Source organism: Ictidomys tridecemlineatus, chromosome 6, assembly GCF_052094955.1.
Source record: "Ictidomys tridecemlineatus isolate mIctTri1 chromosome 6, mIctTri1.hap1, whole genome shotgun sequence".
NCBI classification, from domain to species: Eukaryota; Metazoa; Chordata; class Mammalia; order Rodentia; family Sciuridae; genus Ictidomys; species Ictidomys tridecemlineatus.
In genome coordinates, this window is record NC_135482.1 from 170,550,660 (window position 1) to 170,574,784 (window position 24,125).

Here is a 24,125-nt window from a genome sequence, read left to right on the forward strand (position 1 = left end):
ATACTTCAGCCCATTCCTATATCTCCTACATACCACTTCCTGTCTAGAACACATCAGTTCATCTGTAGAGGGTCTAAATGTATAGAATAATCCAAAAAGCAAGTAGCTGTCAGCCAAAACTAATATACACAACATAGAACATTCTCTTGAAAAGTATAGCAACGCCAAGGAAAAGATTGTCAGGAGTGTTTTATTTGATAGACAAAAACTATTATGACATGATAAAAAAAATTGCTAAACTTTTCAACAGAAAGAACTATAAATATGTTCTAGCAGTAGAAATTCTAATTCAGGAATCAAGATGGGTTTTTAACTTTGTCTCTTTTTAAGGAAAATGACACTAATAATCTATCAATTTTTAAAAAATAATTATTCTCTTCCAACTCTTAATATGCTTCAATTAAATGAGGCAATAATATTTATTTCAAGTATCATAAAAATATAAGGGCTAGACCTAAGGGGGAAAAATGAAATCGTATAATACTACTTGTTAATAACTAAGAATGTTTATTATGTCTCCAGAGCTTTATGGAATATCACAACAGTCTTGGCCCACAAATACTTGAGAATGTTTAGTAACTATGTACAATGATAACTAATTTTTTAAATAATAAAACATATACTATATTTCGAGTCTAAAAATGTATACTAATATAGATTTTTACTTGATTTCACTGTAATTTCATTCCATTTTTTCACTTAATTTTTTAAAATAACTAAAGTAGACAATTCATGTAATGTGATCCAAAAAGCATTATTATTGTTGAGGTATTTTAGTTAGAGACATAATATATCATAAAGTTGATAAGTAAAATGATGGAGAATGAATATATGATCTAAGATCACTTCAAAGGCAGCTCTCAGAAGATAGAAAGTAGCTATTTGATTTGCTTTGTACTGATTCAAGCAAATTATCACACCTAGATTGGCTTTAAAGAAACATCTTTTTGTTAAGAAGAATGTAAGTAACTTATACAAAAATTACCACTTCCCTCTCCCTTTGACAAACATGCATTTAAACTCTTGAGAAATCTTACTAGCAAACTAATCATCAAAATAAATTCAGATTAAGTCCCAAGTTAGATTTAAAATATCAATAAATGAGAAAATTCTTTTCACATTTTCTTACATAGCCTACTTCAGTACTGAAAAACACTGGAATTTTTCAAAAGAAGATTAGATTACATAAAAATATCTAAAACCATAGAATCTATACTATTTCTGCACTGTAAAACTCCTTTATGGTGAGATTGATCACAACAAGAACAAAACTATGAATGAAATCAACTTAAATTCACACCCAAGATCCTTAGTTCCTGGTGACACAGACACAAAAATAATCTCTCAATAAATGAGAAGGGTTAGATTCCTTCCCAGTTCAAAATTAGAGAGATCTAAACCAAAAGTTTCCAACTGCAAGCACATTTAGCAGTCAATTTAACACAAGGAACTCCTGAAGAATCAATCTCAAAGACGACAACTGTCTAAAATATTCAATGAGATCCAGACATACAAACTGTCACATGTGTCAGTACAAACATGAAGTGGAGCTTCATGTCAAAGAAAATAAAATGCATTTATCTGTGAAGTCAGATAAGGAAAACACTGAAATGCAACACAGTAAAATGTAGGAACACATGGAATACACAAGTGCCAAATGAAATCATTAAACCTGACCTGGGTCATGAAATCTCTCTTCTGTAAATTTCTACCTTTTCCTTCAGCCTGATATGAAGGTAAGCAGATTCATACACTGAATTGCTACCACTGTCATGGGTAATTAGAAACACATAGCAAAGGATTTATTAAATGTTAGGCAATTACACATTTATATCTTCCTTTGTTTCAAAACAGATTTTATGTTTCATTAGCCTATTTCCAACAATACAGCAAAAAATTTGGGAATTCAAAAAATTGTGATTTAAATGTGATTCCATCTGTGCTATGAAGGAAATTTTTAAAGTATACACATATAAAGGAATTAATCCTAAACCTCCTGTGATTTATTATTATATATTTGTACATGGTATCTTAACAGAATTTACAGTTTAAGAACCCAACAGTCTTTTCATAAGTTGTTTTCACATATTACTAAATATATTCAATAAGTACTAAAAATGTCAGAATGCTAAAAAATTAACTCTCAAAGTTGTTTTTGTTCTGTTTTGTTTTGTTTGGAATATGGCGATTCTTCCTCCATTGAATTGCTTTTGCACCTTTACCAAAAATCGACTACCCCTAAATGTGTGGTACCACTTTTGAATTCAATTTTGTTCCACTGATACATGCATTTATCACTTTGTTAATACCATACTGCCTTTATTATTATAGTTTTACAGTGAGTCTTAAAGCTGGGTAATTACAATCATTTCAAATTTATTATTTTTCAAAATTGTTACTGTGGTGGTTTTCCCATATAACTTTTAGAAACATCTTTTTCCATATCAATATACATATTCAGGGATTTAGAATGGTTTGTGTTAAATCTACATACTAATTTAATGGCATCTTTACCATGTTAAATTGCCCTACTCAGGAATAGAGTATAACATTTATTTAGGTCTTTGTTTCTTTCATCTGCAATTTGTAGTTCTCAGTGCATAAATCTTGTATTTTTTTTGAAAATTTTTCATTTAAACACATAAATTTTTGAAGCTAATGTTTATGGTATTTTTAAATTTGGTGTCCTTCTGTACATTGTTAATAGAAATATTTTATTTTTACCTAAGAATCTTGCATCATGCAACCTTGTTAATTATGCTTAGTAACACTAGAATATTGTGTGCCTATCAATTCTTGGCAAATCATATCATCTGCAAAAACTGATTTTTTTCTTCCCAATCTCTACAACTCCTATTGCACTGGCTAGAATCCCTGATCTAGATTAGGACCATGCACATACAGCACCTGGCAGAGTTTATTAACAATTTTATAGAATTATTTTCTCACATTCTTCCCTTTCAATGATTTTCCTGATAATTTCTGGTTCTGCAGCTCTTCCTTTCTCCTGTCAGAAAGCTAGTTTCCTTATTCTGCTGTGTACTTCTATAACTTTTCCCATATCTAGAGTCATAAGAGGGAAGACAGAGAGATAAGAAAACTTACAGGTGTTTATCTCACCCTCTAACGACACTAATTCCACTGATCCAAGGAAAGGTGATCCTTCCCTCACAGTTTGGGCTCCACTGGTATCACTGCGTCTACCATAATTAGACTGCATGAGGATTTGGATGTGACAGAACAGGTTAAAGAATAGAAAAATTAACAAGGAACTCATATACAAGGGCTAGAGAGTTTCTCCTGGAGCTTGCAATTCATGGCATCCAGGTACTCAATTCCAGATCTCCAGTGCATGCAGTGCACTCCAGGGAATATGGAGGGACAAAAACTATAGTGAGTCATCAACAGCACAAAAGTAATTATATTCTACTTTTTCTGCAACCAACCTGCTACTATTCAGTTTTCAGAACTCTTAAATAGCTGTTCCATAGATTCTGATCATATAAGGTTTTATTCTTGTATTGAGTGGGAAAAATATAATAGACTGCTTATTCCATCTCTTACTCTTAATTGCAACTGAAATTTTTAATTCCCACTAATTTAAATGAAATTCCAAACTAAGATGATCCAACACCCTCTCCCACAAATAATCTTTCTGTGTCCCTATCTTTATCTCAATATGGTAATAGGACTTATTCAATGTGGCCTGATATTGGCAGATGCCAAAGGAAATATCACCAGTTAGAATTAAAATTAACACTATTATAGAACAACATCCTCAATATTCTTCATATCTTTTACAATGAAGAATTATAACACTGACCAAAAATTTTACAAACTAAGAAACCAAGTATACCAAAGATGATCTTAGTTATTATCAAATTCTAAGTATTATTCCTTTTTTCTTGTCTACACAGAAGACCACATTTCCTAGCTCCTTTACTCATGTGACTAAGTCAACAGAATGAGAACAGAAATCTCTTATGAGCAACAAAAGTGAAAAGCCTAAGCATAATTCTCTCATCCTTCTCTTCCTTATTACAAGGAATGCTGTTTTGAAAAATAAGAGTGAGATCCAAAACCCTAGACTGCTAAGTGAACTACATATAGTCAATAAGCAATATATAAATCTCTATGGTGTAAAGTCAAAAGTTTCAGGATTAATTTGATCTCACATAGCAAACATGTATACTAATGCATATTTCAGATTTCGTTACACTATCCTGTACTTACCTAATATCTAATTATTATTTATCTTTCACATAAGATATTCCAGTACATATGATCCAGAATACACAGAAACACCATATTCTCTTAAGTTCTCATACAGAACAGCACCTTGCCTATTCCAAAGTAGAAGCTATCCACAATGCCACTAGACCAAATAATTTGACAAATTCACACACTTAATCACAGTTGACTATGACTGACACTGCAAACAGGATTATATTACAATAGCTCAATACCCATAATAAATGATGACAGGCTATCCCTCCAGAACCAGAAAACTGAAAGAGCCCCTTCTGAACAAGGCCTATTCAGAGTTCCTGTACTGAATTTTCCTGGTTATATTAAGGCTGTTGTCTTCCTTTCCAATGAGAAGGAAGCAATTATTTAGGGCATATTAATGCAGATTCATGAGAACAAACAAGACTCAATTGCTTATAGTTTTCCCCCATAATTTCCTAATAGCTTGTTTGCCTCTAACTACTTTCAGTAGCTATGGCTGCAACAATGAGGTGCAGATTCAGTACCCATCCTCCATACCAAAATACTAAAGCTTTAATGCCTAACATATTAAATATAAAATCTTACTTAACTCTTCCTTCTCTGTGTTACATTACAATTACTCACTGTCCCATATCAACTACACTATTTTAGTTATACAAAAATTGACATGATAAAAACTAAAAATGTCTCATAAAAATTCTTGTTTCATAAATCTTCATTTCACCTTTATGTAAATGGATTAAAGTCTGTAAGTTTCCTTGGGAAAATTTCCTTGGTTATACTATTTCTTCTTATATGAGGCAAAAGAAAGTCTCATTTTGCTTTCATTTTCATTCTGTATATTCTGTCCAAGTTTCTGGGGGTTGATCCTCTCTAAAGTATATAACCTTGCTTCTCATAAATGTCTATATTCTGACTGCAATACTGATGAACATCATGACTTCTTTTAAGGTTCTGAAGTTGTTTGTGAAAACAAGAAATTCTTGCCTCCTATTAAAAATAAGGTTCATCTTCAAACTGCTATCACGTGATATAAAAAAATCTTCCCTATTTTTGAAGAGTTGATACACAAGAAGAAAAGAAAACTTGATGCAATGGAAAGAAAATATTATGCATAGTACTGGTATGCTCCAAATTTTTTCTTACATGCCTGAAGCATATTGTCATTCCTGTGTATTTGCCAGATGTGTAACGGATGCAAGCATGATAAAAAAGAAGCTTTCTCATCAGCATGTTATTTTGATGATATTTTACATAACTTAATATCATTTACAACTATCTTTTGCTACTGGTAACAATTTGTAACAGTTGTTTAAAAATTCATTTGCAGACAGAAAGCCATAATAATATTAATTGTAACTCATGGTTTGTCCATAGTAGCAGTCAATTTCCCTTCCAAATACAATACTTTAAAACTGATATATAAAAACACAACATTTGTACATATCATTGGGAAAACCATGTAATGTTTTCAATACGTCTATACATTTTATAATGTTTAAATCAGGCAAAACATTTCTGTCTCCTCAAACATTTATCATCTCTTTATGGTAAAAACATTCAAAATCCTTTCTTCTATCTTTTTCAAACATACAATACAGTATCACTATTCACTGTCACCCTACTATGCAATACCACACCAGAACGTCTTACTCCTATTTCATTGTACTTTAGGGCACACCCACTAATTTTGTGATGAGTAGCCTTCTCCAACAGGAGTCTCTAAAGTTTCATCATTAAAAAATCAGGCACCAACTTGGGGAAGAAAATATTGTAAAATATGCACTTAATATTTTAAAAAACTATTAAAAATAAGGTTCATCTTCAAACTGCTATCACATGATATAAAAAAATCTTCTCTATTTTTGAAGAGTTGACACACAAGAAGAGAAAACTGGATGCAATGGAAAGAAAATATTATGCGCAGTACTGGTATGCTCCAAATTTTTTCTCGCATGCTTGAAGCATACTGTCATTCCTGTGTATTTGCCAGATGTGTAACGGATGCAAGCACGATTTAAAAAAAAAAAAAAAAACCTTTCACTTCTTCTAGAAAACCATTAATAAATGCTCAGATTAAACTAATTTTCAGGAATAAGTATTCAAAAAAAGAATGTGATTTCAAGATGCTAAATCTATTCATCCACAATGTCAATAAAAATCTTTACAAAACAGATTCAGAGTTTTTTTTCAAAATTGAACTACTTTATATACTTCATTGTAATTTGTCTTTATTAATGGTAAAGTTTTAAAGAACTCTGAATCTGTTTTTTAAAGTTTTTTTATTGACATTGTGGATGAACAGACTTAGCATCATGCTGTATACATGTAATAAAAATTGTAATGCATTCTGCTCTCATTTTTTTAAATCAATAAAAAATAAAAATAAAGTAGTTCAAATTAAATAATATTTTCATCAAAAATATCACAGAAAATGCTAGAATTAAAATAAAAATAACTAAATCTATGATTTGTATAGAAATCAAACTCTAGTAAGCATATGTCAATACTCTCCTGAGATATAAAGTCACCAGAAAAATAGATCTTCTGCTATTAGCCAATGAATTATTGAGGGTTAAGTGCATGAGACTTTCTTCTGTGTCTCCAGCAGAAATCTATCTGCAAGGCATTTATGTACGTGTTTGTGTGTGTGTGTGTGTGTGTGTGTGTGTGTGTGTGTTTGTGTGTGAGTGTGTTTATTTGTTCAACATTTCATATCATAAGTTCACTTTCAAGGCAGTTTTTTTTCAAAGATTCCTTTTATAAGGAGCCCTATTTATGAATCTGAATGATCAATGTGAGGATCTGCCATCTGATATTGGATCCTCATCAAAGGTAGACAGAGACATGCTTGGAAGGGACTATGTATGTCTCTATTCTAGTCTCTTTACTACTGAATAAAATTCTAAAGGCACCAAGTCCCATATCTCCTAGCACGACTACAAAAGATATTTGTCACCAACTGCATACATGTATATAATATTTATCTTCTAAATTCAACTCACAAGAAATAGCCAGTGCTAAATTGATTACCTATGGTTTCCTGACTACTCATCCTAGCCTACTAGAATTTCTTATATTCTTAAATCTGCTTAACAATCAGGCCTTCAACTATACTAAAGATGTCTAGTTAGTGTTCCTGGATTTTAAAATTACAAGAAATACATACTGAATATGCAAACGGCTTTGAGTCAATTTTACTTTCAAAAAGAATAATATCTACCTACCCTCCATACTTCTTCCAGCTGAGCCTTATGACCTGCCTTCCAATTTTAGCTTCAGCTATCTTGTAACAATAACTACAGAGTACAGATTTAAAGGCAGAGATTTTGCTGATAACCTGTGCAAGGGAAGGTATTAACCTTAATTTTCCACCACACCAATAAGACCACATTCAAGCTACCTATTACTGTAAAAAAAGTAAAATCAAAGTGATCCTTCCATATTTCTAAATGTTGGGTAACCCAAGAGAGAGCCTTAATAATGTCACCTGAAATAATAAGTATGATAGTTGGACTACAGGGCCAAAACTTATATGCATGTTCTAGATATGAAACTAACCAAGTTTTTAAGAGAATTTATAAGATACCTGACCCCTAAGAAAATAATTCAAAGATACCTCCTCTGCATCAGGAAACCAGTGAAAGGGACCATTTACTTGTTCTGAAAACTGTACAGTATAGACAGAAACAAAAGTCTATCCCCATACAAAAAGGTGTACTCCAATGTAGTCATTACAGATTATTTCAACTTTTTAATAAAGGATCAGTACAACTGATGCTATAGAAAATTTATAACTCTATACATGCAGCATGTACTGACTCTCCCGTAGGAAGAATGTATAAAAAAATAATAAATTGAGATGAATTCATTATGGTTTGTATAGAGTTATATAGAGTTCATCAATTTGTGAAGGAAGTCAAAATTTTGGAAAACATTTTAGAACAGGTTGATAATGTCAACTTTCTTTGTGGATTAAAAAAATATAACAACGGTGAATTACTTTATATTATTTCATGTGGTTAAAATAAATGATATTATTCTAGCCAGCAAATGAAGAATTTGTACTCATTTAGATAAAAAGATAATTAGCCATGCATTCTACATCAAATAGAGTATTCACATTTGTATTAGAAAATTTTAAAAATTTCAAAAGTTAAAATTAAAAATTTGAAAATTTGAAAAAAACTGCTAAACTATTTGTAAACCAAAAATTGAGACCTATATTTTGTCATTTGTTTTTACATGAGATGCTTTCTCTTTAAAGTCACATATTTGGATTTTGGTGTTTGAATGAATATATGATTTTTGTCTTTTAGTAATTAATGTGTAAAACCAGGTTTTATGGCTTGTTTTCACCTTACTTTATACTAACTATTGTTCTAGGGTTCTATTCACATTCTTGTGTTTTGAATAATTTTCTATATGTATTATATTACTTTACTCTTACTTTCACTAGTAAATTCAAGAGAATGCATATACACTGTTGTGAATTCTACTAGCTGTTACCTAAAAGATTTGTAAAAGCATTCCTTTTTTCCCATACCAGATTTGATATCAGAATCATCTCAAAGAAAACAAAATTTCCTTCTTAAAATTAACAGGTGATAAACTAATTAAATTTCTATATGTATCATAAACCATATTATTAGATTTCTTCCATAAAGACACAATTTAGTAAAAAAGAGTTGTCTGACAAAAAAGTAAAGGCTCCTTGAACTTTACATTATAATTTCCCTAGGTTTAAGACAGAATAGTTAAATGTATTTTATTTTTCACTCCTTAAATTATTTTGCACACTAAATTCAATATAAATTTTATTTCATTCTAGTTAAATCTCACTGAACAAATTATTTTCTCCTCTAATTCTTATAGCATATGTGCATAAAATGCATTTTTATGTCCCACATTTCATATCAAAAATTATTTCATCATTGCCAAGATAGTAAAATTTTTAACAAAGACAATCTAAATATGACTATTCAGTTCTACTGTTACATCATTTCTGAAAAATATTTAAAAGTACAGGAAACATGAATGAATAAGCTATAGCCTGATAAAATATTGTCAATTATTTTCAAAATAAAAGTATTAATTATATTCTATATACCAAAGAGGAAAACCATAATTACAAACAGGTATTGACTTCTTTTGTCATGTATCATTTTTAAATCAGTGGGATTAAATGACATTACAGAATTTTAATAGTGTATATGTAATAGGCACTTTTCCTGAATTAAAAATCAGAAAATATGGTTAGTCATTTTTAATGTCTTCTGAAAAATAAAATTAAGGTAGACAATAAATTATAAATATTTTCCAGGTAATTTTGTTGCTTTACACATGACAATAGCTCTAATCATAACTATAACAAAATATTTAACTATTAAGGGAGTTAATTAATAATTAAGGAGCTGCACAATTCAAGTTAATTATTGGAATAACTTTGGTTAGCAACATAGTTTTAAGAAAGAGAGAATGATGATTTAAATTCTGTATATAAATTAATGAGTCATAAATTTTCACATGACAAGAGGACCCTTAATTTAACAGGATCATTGACATAAATACTTTCAATCTTTCAGGATGAGAATTCTGTCCAATCCTTTATTAAACTTTACATTATAAATATTGAGTATCTGTGATTTTTAGAAAGTTATTCAATTTATTTCTTCCTTGTCATTAGCATAATTAGATAACACAATTAAAATATTTAAAATATTTTTATTGCCCTATAATTTATTCAGTTATATTTACATATTTTCAGAAACAATGCACTGCTGACATCACATAGTAATATTTGTTTGCCATTTTTTTAAACATTTACTAAATTGGTAATGAAACTATCTTTGAAATGAAACAAATATAATAGCAGGTACTCAATAAATGTCATATACTACTAGAACTTGACTAGAGAGTATATAACAGAAAAGGATTTGAGTCAACGGTATACTTGCCCATTGTACCACTCTAATAAGACTTTCTGTCAGTATATAAAATCAATTTATTCAAAAATCAATTTATTCCTTGGTCCCAGAATATGTATATTTTTTCAAAGCAAAGTTCCCCTATGTCACACCATGCTGAAAATTTGTTTTGTTTTATATTGCCTATAGAATGTAAATATGTATGTTATTAAAATAAAAATTATCCTAGGTAAGGATATGCTATTGCAACCAATATATATAATCACCCAACTCAAAGGAAAATGAAATTACTATTTAATTATTTGAGTCATTGCCAGACAAAATATAAAAGATATAATGTCATTTCAGATTTGAAATTAAGTTTCTTCAATTATTTATTAATCATCTATTTGACTTTTCATTATTAAATAAATATCAAATATTTAGTGAAAGGCGTTTTAATTTATTGATCTCCATATTAAGAGGATTGAGCGGAATTAACTATTTCAATATAAAACAAGACTAGTCCCTAAGGAAAGACAAAACATCCAAATAGCCTTGGACATTTTGGAGATTTAATCAAGATGATCGAAACTAAATCTAAATAGGATGAAGTCACAACAGTACTATACTTTGCCCTAAGTTACTTGATGAAACTAGATCACATAAAAAATACTGTTTTGCCACAAGTTATTTGACTCAGTTTAATAACATTCATCTACTAGTTAGTTTCTGAAAAATAATAAAGGCTATATACTTTACTTAAAGGCAATAAACAATATTATTTAAGAAGATTTAAATTCTACAGGGAAGCTAAGTTCAATAACCAATTAAGTTGAAATCATCTAAAACCTTTCCAGGCTTCTATGACTTTATGTTGACTTCCACACTTGAGTTAACACATACTTCAATTCTAAGCCATTACATCTAGAAAATGTGGATCGTTTAAAACCAGTTATACAAGTCCTATTTAATAAAAAATAAGTGATTCTTCAATGTAAACAGTATCATCATTAGAAAGAAGACTCAGAATGAGCACTACACTGCTGGGTATATAGCTCAGTTGGTAGAGTGCTTGCCTTGCATGCACAAGGCCCTGGGATTGATCCCCAGCACCCAAAAAAATTAAACAAACAAACAAAAAAAGAGCATTACAGCTACTTATTTCTTAAGGATTGGCCATAAGTCATATTTTAAATGTAAACCTACAGTATTTAGATAGAACCTTGTAGGATCACTTATCTCACTGTCATCATAATAATTAAAATCAGAATGTACTTAGTGCTTCCTGTATGTTATCTATATATTTTACTGCACTTAGTATAAACAGTTCTTTCACTACTATTCCAGTTATGTAATGGTCAAAATTAAGGTACAAACAATTTAAAAAATTCTTTAATAATCAACATTAATCTCAGGATTTGAACCCAAATAGTCTCACTTAAGTCCATGTATAGAGTAACAACTATAATATGTAGGATTCAAAGCAATTCAAAGCCACAAAAATTCTCCTGCACATATAAAACCCATCCTCAGAGGATCCAGAAAACAAGATCACTACCTTTCAATAAATTATTTTACTTATAAATCTCCTATATTTACTAAAACATCATCAAAGTTGATAGATATGGTACACTTGTGCCAAGAAAGGTAAGGTTTATGGAAACAGTAGGCTGTTTCATTAAAAAGGACTTCTTAATGGATGAGGGTGTAATTCAGTGAAAGAGTGCTTGCCTCACATGCAGGAGGCCATGGATTCAATTCCTAGTACCTTAAAAAAAACTACTTAGTAAAATGCATGGAAAATAAAATGCTTCAGCTTGAAACAGAGAAGGCAGAGTAAACTTATTTTAGAGCTTCACTCAATTTCTCCAAAAAGTAAGTGAAAATTGGACAGTATTGCAAAGTTCTATCATGTATTTATTATGCAAAGAAGGGTATGTTGTTGAATTTTCTCTGGAAGATTTAAAAACTTCAAAGTGATTCTCATCCATCTAGAACAATTCAATATTGACTAAAACTAAGATGGTACATCTACTTCAAGGTTGCATTTATCTTTATCTTTATAAATTGATGATATAAGCATAAAACACAAAATTCTATAAACCCTTGCATGGTTAAGAATCTATATTCTTTTTTTAAAAAAAAAAAAACCTTGTTAGTTGTAGATGGACACACTATCTTTATTTCTTTTATTTAATTACTTATTTTTGTGTTGTGCTGAGGATCCAACCCAGTGCCTCACACATGCTAAGCAAGCACTCTACTACTGGGCTACAACCTCAGCCAAAGGTTGAGGTTCTTACCAACTTGCTTTCTTTTATATTATTTATTAATGTAATTATTTTAGAGCACTGGAGATTGAATCTAGGGCCTCAAGCACAGGAGGCAAGTGTTCTACCACTGAGTTACATCCCCAGCCCTCACAATTTGTTTTTAACATTTTTAAAAATGAAAGACTCTATCACTGATGCACATACTTTTCTATACTGGCCCTTTTCAAACCTTGAAAAAGGATACTAAAGAATACATGATACAAAAGAATACACACAATATTCCACAAAAGAGTAAACCTTTTGCCCAGATATCAAGGGTCATAAAAGAATGAAAAACTAATAGATAAGAACTCAAAATATCATGTAACTATATTATAAAGCAGCTTAGAATTGGATATGGATTATTACTAAAAAGGAGAGTGATACCATTCCTATTATACATATTAGCTATAAATTAAAAATATAATACACATTACTGAAAATTTTGAAATTAAAAATTAATTATAAGGAAATAAGGCAAATGATCAAAAGGAACTGAAAGCAAACAAATCTAACAAAATCACTATGCTTATTCCTTTCACTGTCTTCTATCTCCTTGATGAAATAAATTCAATATAAGTATCAAAATATAATATAAATACCAAAGTGAGCTTTGAAGATGAGTAGTGAAAAAAAAAAAAAACTATGGATCCTGGATGAACAGACTAGATTACCTTTTGAATATGATTTCAGAACTAAGATTTTATAATAGTTCTTCATGAAAAAATAAATTCCTGTGATAACTTATTTATAAAATTTCAAACTGTATAATCTTTCTAAACCGTCTCTTCCCTAAGCAACAAAACCTAACTCAGGTTAAAAAATTAATATATATTTCATATTAATTCATAAATAATATATAAATTACAAATAATTTTCTCTAATTTATCTTCATAGCACTTACTATCTTTTTTTGAGTTATTGATCATAATGTATCCTGGTTCACCTACATTAAAAATAGCAAAATATTTTGAATATAAATCCAGAACTATAAATTAAAGTTTTATTTTTCCATTATACTGATCTGCCTCCCAATGAAATTATTTAAGATCACATAGCAAAGTAGTATTGCAGCAGGACATAACCTCAGGATTCTCATTCAAAGCTGTTAAATTCCAAAACGCCAGCCTTTACACTATTTGAGGTAAAACAAAACATGACCAACCCACAGATGGGAGCTGAATATCGTAAATGCACTGGTCATATTTATAATCATTTACATTTCAGATTATACTTTACACAAAGACCATCCCAATAGAGGAACAATATTATTAGCAAAACTAAAATAGAATGTCATTAACAGGTAAATTAGTTAATATAAGAAATTCATGTATTTCATTTCTTGGATCTTGAATTTTTCCTATAGCTTCATTCATTCGTTTATTCCATCCATAAAAATTGGATGTGTGTGTCTGTGTGTGTGCGCGCACATGCACGTGTGTGTACATACTAGTAAGCATCCCTAAATTACTTTTAGATTAATATTTAATGTTTTCTATATAATTTGTCCTTTAAAATCCAAAAGCATATTGTAAATAGTCAAAATCACTGTCATAATTGATATTTAATGTCACATATATATACATAAATTCTAACATATGACATTAAATTAGAATTTGATGGAAAAGGTACTTTTCATAAAAATAAGAGATTCTCAACCTCATTAAAATATCTCATTTTTATATAAAAACACATATGACACTAGCTATATGAGTCCTCAAAAATGAAGATATATAAAAAATTTTTAAAAAGAATAAAATACTAGAAAAAAATGAAGATAATTGAGGAAAATCTAATGTCAATTAACAATGTACTAATTTTAGGTAATGATAACAGCATTATAAAATAACATCATTCTTTAAGATATAAATTATGTAATAACTTATAATTTAGTATAAAATAGTATTTTGAGGAATAAACTTGGTCTTAGCAATTTTCTAAAATCTGAGAAGGAAAACTCTGAGCATGTACAATGGATGAGGTTAGAGGTGAGAATTTTCCTCATCATAACTAATAATTATTATGCTACACCTAATAAGAATTTTTTTCCCCTCAAGGAAGATATTCCTTTATGGTAATCAGAATCTGTTATATATTTTTATATTGTGTAAATAGATATCTGCCTTAATTCTAAACAAATTTTTACTACTATGTCAAAGACAAAACCTGAGTATACAATGCAATGAGGATACAATGTAAATCTAAGTGTGTAAAACATACCGGCAACTGTACACAGAAAACTTACCAGACAGTTGTTTCCACTTGACTGTCATTGAGCTGCCGATTATCCAGTTGGGCAAAAAGTGGAAAAAGGACTTGAATCCCTCCAATTGAATGAATTGCACTATGAATTGAATGTGTTACTATTGCTTTCACATCCTACATTCAAAAACAAAAATGTTTATTAAACTTCTATGGCATACTTTTCATCACTGTTTCTTTCTTCCAAATAACATTCTTTAAAAGAGAATTAAATAATAAAGTTTGACATTTTAAGAACCCTCAATTATATAGTTTTGATACTCATATAAAGTAAGAAATTTGAGATACTTTTGCTAATCATTTTTAAATGTGAAATCTTATGTTGAGAGATATTTACACTGAAAACATAAAGTTAAAATCAAATGTTATTTTAGAATAACAGCTATTGCTAATGGAGTTAAAGACATTCAGGTAAATTTTATGCTAGAGAGTAATACATTCTTAAAGTATATTTTGATATCTAACAAATATACGTTCAGGTAATCAACAGATATTATTTCATAGGACACAGAGATTCAAGATAACAGAACAGATTTCAAAGTAAGGAGACAAGATCAAGGTAAAGTATTTTGTCAAAAACAAGAAAAAAGTACAGAATCTGAAAACAGAAACAGAAATGGTAGGTTTATAGATAAGCAATGTTTAATGTATAAAGATACCATCAATGCTGATAAGGACATGAAAACTAAGCTACCATTCACCCACCTGGAGCATTAGAGCATGTGGGGAATGCACAAAAATTGATGCATTTTCCTTTGGTGATGATTCCAGGCATAGCTGAGCATCAGTAGCCTTAGCATTATATGTAAAGGCAATACTACTTGCAAGTTTTCCATCATATAAAACCTGTTTATGGTGTTCTGCCAAATGAATATCACTCTCTGATTTAAACTTGAAAGTACTCTGAAAAAAAAAATTTAAGTAAATAATCCTTTAAAGGTAACACAGTAAAATTCTGAAATTTTAGAGCAGATAAAAAACTATTAATAATAAACAATTATTGATTTATTAAATTAAAATGCTGACACTAATTATCTTTTTGATATTAAGAAAATCATTTAACTAACATGACCCAAACTACCTTACTCTAATATTAATGCTGAGGTTAAACCAAATGTTCAAAACCCACATTCTTGTGGAAAATAACCAAATATGCACATAAGTGGGTTAGATGGGGACCTACTCAAAACAGAGACAAAAGGGATCTAAAAGTGGCCCCTGTTCAAGTCAGTCATTGTACATTATTGCCAGTTCTCCCATATTTTTCAAGAGAAAATATGAAATCAGAATTTTTACATATAATCACCTAATTTTTAAATTTAATTCAAATACTTTATAACACTGCAGATCAAATATGTCAGACTAACCTCAGGCAGTTTTCTACTACATAAAGTACTCTGAAAAAAAATTTTTAAAAAAGTAAATACTCCTTTAAAAGTAACATAGTAAAATTCTGAAATTTTAGAGCAGAGAAAAAAACTACAATAATAAACAATTTGTTTTGGGCTTTCCATGTGTCTGGCATTAGATAGTGGTGCTACTTATTTTCTTATACTCACTTCATTTCAATGAAAGTTTAAGTTTTATTATGACTCTAGTGAGTCATTCAAACTTAAACCTGAATATAAACTGTAAATTATTAGACATGGGCCAAAAAATTGTATATATTTAGCTATGAAAGTTAATTTTTATATTTTCCACATAAAAATGCTTAGATATTTTAATATTATAATAAATGAAACTGTACTATTGGAATCAGACCTTTGTTCTTCACTCAAATGCAATGTAAAAATTTACTTTTCACTTCAAAGTAAAGTTCCTTTTTTTTTAACTCATCAATTCACAGTCCCTTAACTATAGATAACAGGTTTAAAATATGTCCTCATTTAAAATAAAAATTCTGTTTTTTTATTTGTTCTTTTCAGATGTATTGACAGTAGAGTATATTTTGACATATTATACATACATGAAGTACAACTTATTCTAATTAGGATCACATTCTTGTGATTATACATTATATGGAGTTACACTGATTCACATATGTTCATAAAAAGTTATATCCAATTCTTTCTATTATCTTTCCTATTCTCATCCCTCCTCCTTCCCTTCATTCCCCTCTGTTAAATCCAGTGAACTTCTTTTTCATTAGGCATTTTTTAAATTTTATTTTTATTCTAATTTGTTATATATGACAGCAGGATGCACTACAATTCATATTACACATATAGAACACAGTTTTCATATCTCTAGTTGCATACAAAGTATATTCACACCATTCATGTCTTCATACGTGTACTAAGGGTAATGATGTCCATCTCATTCCACCACCTTTTTTACACCCCACTCCCCCTCCATTCCCCTCCATCCCCTTTGCCCTATCTAGAGTTCGTCTAATCTTCCCATGCTTCCCTGGTATTAAGTTTTTTGAGTTCTTTGTATATCCTGAAGATTAATGTTCTATCTGAGGTGCAGGTTAACAGATTTTTTCCCATTCTATAAAATCTCTTCACATTAAAGATTCAATGTTTGTCCCTAATGTATATTATAATAGAAAATGGAGGAAAAAATAAAATTTCTAAAAAATAATATGAGTGAAATTACGTATTAGGTAGTAATATTGCCAATAAATCCTGCCTGATCTGTCTTCTTTACTAGCTGCCTTGGTATTATAAAACAACATTATAACATACATTTCATTTATAACATCATGAATGTTGAGAAGGTTTAATATTTATGCTTCTAACTCAATCATTTTAAGCTAAAACTTAAATATTTTACGCCATTGTACAAGACTGATCAGAGACATTATTTTAAAGGAGTAGAACATTAGTTAATTTGTGAAAATAAATTCATTTAATTTAAAGAACTTAGGGGGAAAATACATAGGAAATTAACAACACATAATGAAGTCAAGTAAGAAACGAAGAGAAGAAACTGCCAATTGTTAAATGAATCGAGGGCAAAACTGGAGTTAAATCAAACTGATCATAGCTCTCCTTACATAGATGATATTGTACTAAGAAAAAACATGTGAAAATACTGGAAATAGAGTAACATATGCTCCAGTTAGGAAAGCAATAGAAATTTATACAACAGACTAAGAAAAGACTTAAGATTATATTAAAAGGAGTTATACTGGGTCTGCAAATTCCAGAACTCCTGGATATGGTCTCCACTACTTTTCCCATTGTTTTGCTGTGGTTACACTAGGAATTCTGGATTACAAACCTAAATCAGGATAAGGCAGGTCTATGCTAAAATTATACCTAATAAAATATTACCTATTTTGTGGGCATCGACTTTGACAACACTCCTAAAGCTCAGGAAATAAAACCAAGAATCAATAAGTGGAATACCATCAAATTAAAAAGCTTCTGCATAGAAAAGAAAACAATGAGAGAGTAAAAAGAACACTTAGGGTATAAGGAAGTAATTTTCTCAGCTATTCCTGTGACAGGGGATTAATATCCATAATATATAAAGAACTGAATGCCAATATTAATAATAATAATAACAACAACAACAACAGCCCAATCAATAAATGGGCAAAAGAACTAAACAGAAATTTTTCAAAAAAGAAACACAAATGGCCAAAAAATACATGAAAAAAATGTTTAACATCTCTAACAATCAGAAATAAAAATCAAAACAACATTAAGATTTCAGGTTATTCTAGTCAAAATGGCAATTAACAAGAATACAAAGAATAATAAATGCTAGCAAGGATTTGGGAAAAAAGGTACACTCACACATTGTTGGTAGAACTGCAAATGACTAAAACCACTTTGGAAAGCCACATGGAGACTCCTCCAAAAACTAGGAATGAAACCATCAGGTGATTCAGCTTTCCCACTCCTGGGTATTTTTCAATAAGAACTAAAACGAGCATATTATAGCTCTATAGCCACTACAATGTTTATAGCGGCCCAATTCACAATAGCCAAATAATGGAATCTGCCCAGATGCCAATCAACAGATAAAGCAATCAAGAAAATGTGATATATAAAGCAATCAAGAAAATGTGATATATAAATATAATGAAATTTTACTCAGCCTAAATATGGCATCTGCCAGTAACTAGATAGGAATGGAGAATAAGTGAAGTAAGCCAGACTCAGGAAAACAAGAGTGAAATGTTTTCTCTCATATGTGGAAGCCCAAGCAAAATGAGGTAAAGAAGGCAGTGGAAGAGGGAATTGAATAGCATAAAGATGTGGAGTAGAAGTAGGAGGATGAGAGGGAGGAAAGAAAGAAGGGAAAGTAATAAGGAATAGATCTGATGTTATAAAATGGATCTAATGAATCATGTTACCTATACATATGAATGTACTAAAGGGAATATACCCTTTACGTGTATGTATGAAGTACCAATCGAAAATACATAAATAGAGGGCTGGGGATATAGCTCAGTTGGTAGAGTGCTTGCCTTGCATACACAAGGCCCTGGGTTCAATTCCCAGCACCACCAAAAAATAAATGCATACATAAATAAGTAAATGGGTAAAAATGAGATCAGTAAGCAGGAGAACAAAGTGGAGGGGAATGGGGATTGAAATCAAATTCCTTTTATGCATGATTTTGTCAAAAGGAACACAAATACTATGTATAATTAAAATGTTCAAATAAAAAACAAAATTACCTTTGAAGCATGTACCCAAGTTTCTGATTATTTTGATGCTCCACTTTTAAAATATAATGAGATAAAGCCTCATTAAATAGTGGGAAATGATTAAATTAATAAAAATCTAAAGAAGTTAACATAATGGTATATATCAGATTAGCAAAAGTGCCAAGAACTTACCCTATAATTACTGCAATATTGCAAATATTAAACAAAAGAAACACATCACTAATATAAACTCATATCCAAAAAAACAATTTAACATAATGGCACTATTACTAAGCAAAGACATATCAAATTCAGTCATTACTTGCCAATATAAAGAAATTCCATGAGACAGATTTTTTTTTAAGTTAAGCAAAGATTTTTGAACATGCATGCAGTTCCATGCAAGAATAGGTATGTTAGTAATTTGGAAATTATAAAAATTAAATTGCAAAATCAAACAATATTATATTAAGATAAAAGATATAATTTATAAAGATGATTTAATTAGAAAACTGTGAGCAAATTACATATAGAATGAAGGAAAATCTTGCAGTTTCTGTCTGGTTACTCCATTTATTTTTCAATAATTACAGAGCATTGTGGATGTGAACACAAACCTACTACTACCAGTGGTCCCCAATAACTGTGCAGCTACTGGAATTTCTCTTCTACTACTGGTAATACAAGCATTTTCCTAGGATTTATGAAGTTTCACACTGCACCTATGAAAGTTCAGTCCCTTAGCAAAAAACCCTCACAAAGACATCCAACCCCAACAGTTCAATTTTGTACCATACCCTGCTGCTTCAGTAGCTTGAATTCTCACCTCAGCTTCCTCTGAAAAACCACCTTGCTGTACTAGATATACAACACTTTGGACCTCAATAAAAATACTGGACCCAGGCAGAAAGCCAAAATGTATATGAGGCTCATCTTAAATGTTTTCTTGCTCTCAGGGATCTCAGACCTGAGATGTATTTTGACAAATGTCTCAAAAGAGACTGTTTTATGCATTTTCCAAGTTTTATAATTATTTATAATGGTGGAGGTGGGACACAGACAGTACCCCAAACTCCATTGTAGCAAAAATCAGAAGTCAAGCTGAGTATTTGTAAAATAAAAACATACGAGCCCCATATGCCTGCAATCCCAACAATTCAGGAGGCTAAGGCAGGAGAATTGCAAGTTTGAGACCAGCCTCAACAACTCAGAGAAACCCTGTCCCAAAAATAAATAAATGTAGAGGACTGAGGACATAATTGGGTGGTAAAGCATCCCTTGGTTCAATGCCTAGTACCACAAAAAAAGAAAAAGAAAAGTTAAAAAAGAAAATGTGTAATTGGATACCAAGTTTAAGAACTTTTGTTTTTTGCAAATTATAGTTATCATCTTCATAGGGAAAAAAAGAGAGACCAATTAAAGGGTACCAATGAATCAATAATAATAAAACAAACAACATTATCAGCTGTATGAATTCGAGAGGTAATTGAGAGAATCAGAATCTTACCTAATGGAGGAATAAAAAAAAATCAATTAATCTGGAAGACTTCCAAAACAAACTTAATAGCTAAAAGCTATGTTTTCTATGAAACATTTCCTAGTTCCTACAATGACAATCCTTCTCCACAATCTCATAGGACTTAATCTTCAACGATTATATCAGGAATCAAAGTACAATCAACTTTGTCTTAGGTTTTCCCTAAGACTTTCTCCTTTTTATGAGTATAAGCTCCCTAAAGATAATTTATAGTCTTTTATAATGGCTGTGATAGTCTTCTATACATAGGCATGCTCTAATAAATGCCCTCAGAATGATAAAAATGCATGAGAAAACTCATCCTAATAGAATCATTTTGTTTTTTTTCTCCAGCCATTTTTAAACTACTTTTCCTTATTGAGGGAAAATTGAAAGTTTAGAATAAAATTTCCTAATCCTAACTCTTAAGATTAAAATATACTATTCTATTTCATCTCCTGCTTTTTAGTCTTTGTCTATTGAAATAATTTTTTTTTAATTTGTTCAGAGGCTGGGCTCTTTCTCTTTTCTGACAAAATTAAAAATAATTGGTTGATTTGATAAAAAGAGCAACCATTAATTATGAAAATAAAAATTAAAAATGTTCTTTTCTCCACTCTTCCAAATAATAAAATATTTTCAGTCAAATAATTGAATGTCCTCTATTAATATTGATGTCTATATTTTTAAATTCAATAAATTTAATTGAAAAATATTTTACTTTCTATCTGCAGATATTACTCCTATAAAATGCTACAGATATCATTGTTCGTTGTCTCCTATTACTATCTTTTAAAAACAATTTGTCTTAAGTATTTGACCCACATACACACTGTTTTTTTTCTTTTTTCTGATGGGGAAAGTAGTTTTTAAGAACACAGCACACCTGCTTTCGAAAAATAGTTGTTTAAATAAAATACTACAAAAGGGGCAAGGTGCAGTAACACACACCTGAATCCTACTGGCTAGGGAGGCTGAGACAGGAAGATTCCAAGTTCAAAGCCAGCTTCAGCAAGGATGAGGCACAAAGCAACTCAGTGAGACCCTGTTTCTAAATAAAATACAAATAGGGCTGGGGATGTGGCTCAGGGGTTGAGTGCCCCTGAGTTCAATCCCGGATACCAATAAATAAACAATCAAACAAACAAACAAACAAACTGCAAAATGAAATGAAAACATTATAATTAGATACTTTCTATATAACTTGTTTCTATGAAAGCTGAAATGTTTGTACCTTCCATTATCTCAAAAGATATGTTTGTTTTCATTTTGTTCAGACTGCTTATACTGGAATTACAAATTTTATTATAGTCTCTTTAAGCTTTCAGATCCTCTAAGGGAAATATCAAATGTCTAATAAAACTTATTCTCACTAAGAAACAAAGTGATATTAATTTGTTTGAGTCCATGATACAATGGCCATAATACCCTCTTTTGGTTTGTAGAGTTTATGTTTGTATGTTTAAAAAATTTATATTGAAATTTGAAGACTATAAACATACAATCCATCAAATAAATGTAAAATGTTTCCCATCATTTTCATTTTTCCAAACCATAAAATCCACTAAGGTATATTAGGGTATTTCTAAGTTTTAAAATTATATGTAAAGATATGATAACCACATTTGTAGGTAAATCTCAATATTCATTGTACTATCTCATTTAGAATAATTATTACATAAAATAGCATGAATAGGAGAGGGATAAAATGAGGAGAGATTGCAAATACACATGAAGGATCTTTCTGAAGTGATTAAAAAGTTGTAAAATTATAATGCAGCTATGTTTGCACAACTTATATCTTTACCAAAAATAAGTGGCTTATGCATTTACATAAGTGAATTGTATGGTTTGGAAATTCAATTTCGGTGAAGCAATTCCAATTATTTAAAAAGAAGAATACAGATATATTTTGTACTAATTACACATACAGGAATAGTATGTAATGCTGCCTAACACCTTACTATAGAACATTTTATGCAACAAGCACACAATACACATTCTTTTCAAGAGCATATGGAACAACTAGCATAAAACAATTCTCAACAAACTTTAAAAATTAAAATCATATAAGTAAATGAAAATATTCCTTAAAAATAAAATTACACTCCAAGTTTCTTAAGGATTCTCCAGACTGCTTTCCAGACTGGTTACACCAATTTGCAGTCCCACCAGCAATACACTAGTGAACTTTTTCCCCCATATCCTTACCCACACTTATCAAGTTATTCTTGATAACTCCCATTCTTAGTGAAGTGAGATGAAATCTTTAAGAGAAGTTTTGATTTTCATTTCTCTAATGACTAGAGATGTTGAATATTTTTCATATATTTATTGATTGAATATATATCTTCTTCTGAGAAGTGTCTGTTCAGTTCCTTAGCCTATATATTGATTGGGTTCTTTTTTTTTTTTTGGTGTTAAGTTTTTTGAGTTCTTTATATATCCCAAAGATTAATGCTCTATCTGATGTGTGTGTGGCAAAAATTTGCTCCCATTCTAGAGGCTTTCTCTTCATCTCATTGATTGTTTCTTTTGCTAAGAAGCTTTTTAGTTTGAATCCATCCAATTTATTAATTCTTGATCTTATTTCTTGCACTTAAAACTTGAAATGGAACCACCATTTGACCCAGCTATCTCATTCTTTGGTCTACCCCCAAAGGACTTCAAAACAGCATGCTACAGTGACACAGCCACATCAATGTCTATAGCAACACAATTCACAATAGACAAACTGTGGAACCATCCCAGATGCCCAGATGAATTATCCCCAGATGAATGGATAAAGAAATTGTGGTAGTATATACACAATGGAATATTAGTCAGCAATAACAGAGAATAAAATTATGGCATTTGCCAGTAAATAGATGGAGTTGGAGAATATTATGCTAAGTGAAGTAAGCCATTCCTAAAAAACCAAAGGACGAATGTTTTGTCTGTTAAGTGGACGATAATCCATAATAGGGGATAGGGGGTTGGCATGGGATGAGTGGAGAAACTTTGGATTGGGCAAAGGGGAGGGAAAGGAGGGGTATGGGGTAGGAAAAATGGTACAATGAGACAGACATCATTACCCTAGGTACATGTATGATTGCACAAATGTTATGTATAACCAGAGAAGTGAAAAATTATGTTCCGTTTATGTACAAGGAATAGAAGAGCATTCTGCTATCATATATAACTGAGTGGAACAAATTAAAATAAATCAAAGATTGATGAACATTGTTAGTTATGACCAAGAAGCTTGGGTGTGCTATTGCACAGTATGGTGAATGATTGATAACAAT

General features: G+C 30.4%; 1 protein-coding gene across 4 annotated transcripts in view; it reads right to left on the minus strand.

Moving 5' to 3' along the window:
* Positions 1–24,125, minus strand: part of Nbea (neurobeachin) — a 603,852-nt gene that overhangs the window by 473,459 nt on the left and 106,268 nt on the right. For 3 of the 4 annotated variants that reach the window (XM_078016116.1, XM_021730370.3, XM_021730357.3), the window contains exons 9-10: positions 15,419–15,616; positions 14,697–14,830 (exon numbers count right to left, since the gene is read on the minus strand). In XM_078016116.1, the coding sequence (XP_077872242.1) occupies positions 14,697–14,830; positions 15,419–15,616 (332 nt within the window). Of the gene's footprint in view, positions 1–14,696; positions 14,831–15,418; positions 15,617–24,125 lie in introns of those variants that run through there. The other variant, XM_078016117.1, reaches the window with a different exon arrangement.